At 47.1% G+C, this 5,076-nt stretch overlaps 1 protein-coding gene across 1 annotated transcript in view; it reads left to right on the top strand.

Annotated features, from left to right (window-relative positions):
• The window catches only part of LOC126406187 (scavenger receptor cysteine-rich type 1 protein M130-like), a 5,674-nt gene extending 849 nt beyond the window's left edge, over window positions 1–4,825 (top strand). The window contains exons 2-7 of the mRNA XM_050070360.1: window positions 1,282–1,398; window positions 2,331–2,639; window positions 2,716–3,006; window positions 3,628–3,957; window positions 4,206–4,285; window positions 4,387–4,825. Of these exons, the coding sequence (XP_049926317.1) occupies window positions 1,282–1,398; window positions 2,331–2,639; window positions 2,716–3,006; window positions 3,628–3,957; window positions 4,206–4,285; window positions 4,387–4,491 (1,232 nt within the window). The 3' untranslated portion in view covers window positions 4,492–4,825. The remainder of the gene's footprint in view (window positions 1–1,281; window positions 1,399–2,330; window positions 2,640–2,715; window positions 3,007–3,627; window positions 3,958–4,205; window positions 4,286–4,386) is intronic.
• The last annotated feature ends 251 nt before the right edge of the window (window positions 4,826–5,076 follow it).

Raw genomic sequence — 5,076 nt, 5'->3', positions numbered from 1 at the left:
GCTGATCTGTTCTGTACGACATCTATTGCACGTCTGTCCGTCCTGGAAGAGGGATCCCTCCTCAGTTGCTCTTCCTGAGGTTTCTACCGTTTTTTTTTCCCGTTAAAGGGTTTTTTTGGGGAGTTTTTCCTGATCAGCTGTGAGGGTCATAAGGACAGAGGGATGTCGTATGCGGCAAAGCCCTGTGAGGCAAATTGTGATTTGTGATATTGGGATTTATAAATAAAATTGATTGATTGATTGATTGTTTGTCCATCAACACGATGTCCACTTGGTTCGCCATCACCAGTTTCTCCCATACGATCTCAGCTCGCTCATTCTTCCAGAGACTTCCAGCCCATACTCAGTGCACATGTTCCTGGACATGGTGTCAGACACATGGTTATGCATTCCAGACCCTGGTCTGAGCTGACTGATGCCACGCTATGATTGGTCAGTCTGCATCTGGGGGGCAGGGGCGCCTAAAATGTCGTTCTGGTGCCAAACAGGGACAATCAGCTGTTGGAAAACCCATGACCCTCCCTCCACTATAAACAAGTTATTAGATTTTTGATGTTTGAAAGTTAAAAGTTTTCACTCTTGTAGTACAAACAATTTATTCACACGTCATGTTTGCAGCACATGACGTGTCCAAGGAACATCCGACAATAATTTCTGTTTTTACAGTTTCTGGCTGATAAATGTCGTCATTTTACCTGAAGGTCCGTCACCACACAGTGTGACAGCTACAGGATCTTGGACAACAGAAATATGGGACACTGGATTTGATTAATTCACTGACCACAAATGAGACAAGAGTTAACGAGTTAGTGCACCCTGAGGTTCCTCTGCCTCACTCTCCTCCATTAGGAGATGACTTCAGTGGGAGGAGAACTCCGTACCTTCTGCTCACGGCTGCAGCAGCTTCAGTTCAGCGTTCACATTTACTGCTGCTTCTGTTAGATGACCTGCAGCTTGTGGTTGAAGTTACTGATGAGGGAATGAGGAGCAGGGGGAGTCTCCTTCTGTGATGTTTCACTTTGAATAAACTAAATTGAAAAAGCATTTCCTAAAATGTTGAAATGCTCCTTTAACTATGTACAAACTGACCTGTGCTCTGTGTATTCATGTGTTCATCTAACCAACAGTAAACTGATGAAATGGTGACTGAGGTTCTGATGTTTGTCTCTTGGTTTCCTCCGCAGGACTCCAGGCTCCACAGGTACACAGAGACAACAGAGAAGTAAAGACTCATCTGAATCATCAAGCTCTTTGACTGATGACTCTCTGGTTTCTGTTCAGAGTCTGATGATGTCAGGTTGGTGGGAGGAGTCAGTCGCTGTGCAGGAACACTGGAGCTGAATCAGCGGGGACTCTGGAGACCAGTGGAGGGATCATACTGGACCCTGAAGGCAGCAGCCATCGTCTGCGGACAGCTGGACTGCGGCTCAACTGTGTCTATCGGAGGGAGACGTCAGCTGTCCCGCAGGTCTGTGTGGAGGATCAGGCCCAGTTGTGTTCAGTCTGGATCTGCTCTGAGGGAGTGTGCAAAACCAGATTACTCTTCCATCATCCTGGATCTCACCTGTTCAGGTAAGCCCATCAGTGACATTATCGATGACAGTAAAGGCTCAGATATGCTCTCTTCGTTGGACGTCGGTGTGGCTCTGTTTATAGTACACCTGACGGTCTGTGTCGGCCCCCAACAGTAAAGAGATGGAGGTGAGCTCACCGTCCTGCTGCTGCTGCCAACATTGGGTGAAATTGAAATTTAGAAGCTGATAGAGAGAGATGATATGCCGTCTCATGGTGGTGACTTCCTGTCGACGTTACAGATCAGAAGCACAGAGAGTCGTTGAGTCGACGTTACAGATCAGAAGCACAGAGAGTCGTTGACTAGAGATGATACGCCGTCTCACGGTGGTGACTTCCTGTCAATGTTACAGATCAGAAGCACAGAGAGTCGTTGACTAGAGATGATACACCGTCTCACGGTGGTGACTTCCTGTCAATGTTACAGATCAGAAGCACAGAGAGTCGTTGACTAGAGATGATACACCGTCTCACGGTGGTCACTTCCTGTCAATGTTACAGATCAGAAGCACAGAGAGTTGTTGACTAGAGATGATGCGCCGTCTCACGGTGGTCACTTCCTGTCAACGTACAGCTTTTTCCAACGTTACAGAAAGGAGCGTTGACAGTAGGTGTTTGTTTGGTCTGAACTGGACTTTAAAATGTATTGAATGTAGATGTCAAACAGCTGCAGTCTGTGGAGTTATAAGTCCAGTCCAGAATCCAGTTTGAATCACTGATGAGATCTGTTTTATTTTATGTCTCTATTTTATCTTCTCCAGACTCTGTCAGGCTGGTGAATGGGACCAGTCTGTGCTCAGGCAGACTGGAGGTGAAGTCTAACCGGAGGTGGTCCTCAGTGTGTGAAGCTGACTTTGACCAGCAGGATGCAGAGGTGGTCTGCAGGGAGCTTGGCTGTGGGGCTCCTTCAGTCCTCCAGGGGGCGCTCTATGAAGAAGTGGAGGCTCCAATGTGGACCAAAGAGTTCCAGTGTGGAGGCCATGAGTCTGCTCTCCTGGACTGTAGAAGCTCAGGCTCAGATAGAAACACCTGCTCACCTGGCAAAGCTGTTGGACTCACCTGCTCAGGTAGAAGAAGAGCTGCAGCTCTGATTGGTTCATTTCACTTTATTGCTTTACTGACGACTCTCTGGTTTCTGTTCAGAGCCTGTCAGGTTGACAGGAGGACAAGGTCGCTGTGCAGGAACACTGGAGGTCAAAGATCAGAGAGACTGGAGACCGGTGAGTATCGTCCACTATCCGTGGACCCTGAAGGACACAGCTGTGATCTGTGGACAGTTGGACTGTGGCTCCGCTGTGACTGTCGACTGGATGAAGGCATACTTTGGCAGGTCTGTGTGGAAGATCAGGCCTGAGTGTGCCCAGTCTGGATCTGCTCTGAGGGAGTGTTTAACATTAGATTACTCCAGCCATGTCATGGATATCACCTGCTCAGGTAAGCCCATCAGTGACATCATCTATGACAGTCATGTTTCTAGTTTTCTCCTTCCTCCGTCACAGGGACCATCAATGACATCCTGAAGTGTAGAGGAGTTGGTTTGTTTCTGGAAGCCCTCTGTCTGTCTGTCTGTCTGTCTGCCTGTTCAATGTGCAGCATCTGGCAGTGTCAGGGGGAAACGCAGTGGGAAAACAATGAAAGTTAAGGCGGCGGAAGTTTGAGTAGGGCCATAGGGAGGGGTGGTGGATGGGTCCAACAACCACCGACTTTAAATCGAGAGGTTGGTTGTGTGTGTTGTTGAAGGAAAAAAACATCAGTTGGTGGTGTTATACTGACGTAGTGCTTTTATTTTGAAAGAGACTGTATGCAAACTGTACATTTCCTGTGAAAACAGAAGTGTATTTTGAAAACAGACAATGCATGTAACAGCCTGAAGTTGACACGGCGTCCCAGAACGTACCTTGGACGTCATATGTGGACGTGGAAAGTCCATGACCAAACGTGGACATGTGACGAGGTCACAGTGAGGATGGGTTGGACTGTCTGTCTGTCTGAGTGTCTGTCAGTCTGTCTGTCTGTCTGTTTGTCTGTAAGCCAATCATCTCTCTGCATTTACAGACCTGCTGCTTCGGCCAAACATCTCTGTGTCCTCCTCCATGGACGGGGTCTCCAAGGACCAGCAGCAGGGGTTTCAGGTGTTCAGAGGCTCCGCCTTCACCATCAGCTGCTCCATCCAGCCACAGTACCCAGGAGGCTCCTTCCAGCTCACCTTCACCTCCTCCAACTCAGCACACAACTACACCCAGCCAGCTGTCAATCACTCCGCCCACTTCCTGTTTCCTGCTGCAGAGCCCTCCCACCAAGGAAACTACAGCTGTGTTTATCATGTCCATGTTTTGTCTCATAACTTCTCCTCTGAGAGCCGTCTGCTCTCCGTCACCGTCCCAGGTAAGATGACAATGAAACGATCAGCTGACCACAGTCAGTGTGTCACATGTGTGTCATACAGCAACTTATACAAAGTCTTTAAATGTGACCAGCAAACAGGAAACTTAAAACCTTCTGTTTCCACATCATCCTGGTTCAGAGTGTTGACATGAATACTAACATTTGAACAGATGCAGGAGCTTCACTGTACCGTCGGCCATCTGTTGGACTGATGCTGCTGTGTGACGACTGTCTGTGTGTTTGTTCAGATCCAGCACCTTTTATCATCAGAGCCGTCCTGCTGCTGACTCTGCTGTTGGTGAACATGGTCCTTTGCCTTCACTGTAAGGTACTGACACACCTCTGTCAATATGAAGCCCTCAGTCTGTTTACTGAAGTGAAGAGAGGAGTGACGCAGGAAGTCGTCTGTGTGTTGTCATGTGTCTCCAGGCCAGCAGGGGGCAGACAGTGGGCAGACAGGAGAACACTGAGCTGGATGATTATAACCTGGGTGTTCCTGCAGCTGAAGAGGAAGGAGCTCAGGGAGCAGAGTAGGAACCTCCTAGGAGTTCAGCTCACCTCCACCAAAGAGCATGGATACCAAGAGGCGAAGCTCAATAGAACGCCCCATAGCAACAGACTCGCCCATGGTTTCATCCTACCGCCGCCATTTTGGACTGTCAGCAGACCGCAGCAGACCCGCTTGCATACAAAAACACACAGACAAACTGAATTATATCGCTATTAATTATGCTTACAATGCTACTCACCTCGTGATAGCTTGGTCACAGCTGCTTTTTCACGTTTTTGTAAAGCAAATATAGACTTTAAAAAAAACAAAACGAGGAAAAACGGCCTAGATGGCATCTCTACATATTACATCCACTTATGAGAAGATTAACTTAATTACTCCTTCAAAATCACCCCATAAGCCAATATATCAAAAACAAAAAAAATCAATATTTTAACTAGAAACACATTAATGGCGACGTCACACAGTCAGGAATAAAGATTTATTTACAGTTTGTACAGTAAGGGGACAGTAATAATAATAATAATAATAATATATAAGCTATTTTAATATGAAATATTTTAATGCTAAAGCAGTAATCAGTTCTGATATAAATGGTCCAAGAGGCC

This window comes from Epinephelus moara, chromosome 18 (assembly GCF_006386435.1).
Source record: "Epinephelus moara isolate mb chromosome 18, YSFRI_EMoa_1.0, whole genome shotgun sequence".
Classification (NCBI taxonomy): Eukaryota; Metazoa; Chordata; class Actinopteri; order Perciformes; family Serranidae; genus Epinephelus; species Epinephelus moara.
The sequence above is the reverse complement of the archived record's forward strand: the minus strand, read 5'-3'. Positions and strand labels throughout refer to the sequence as shown.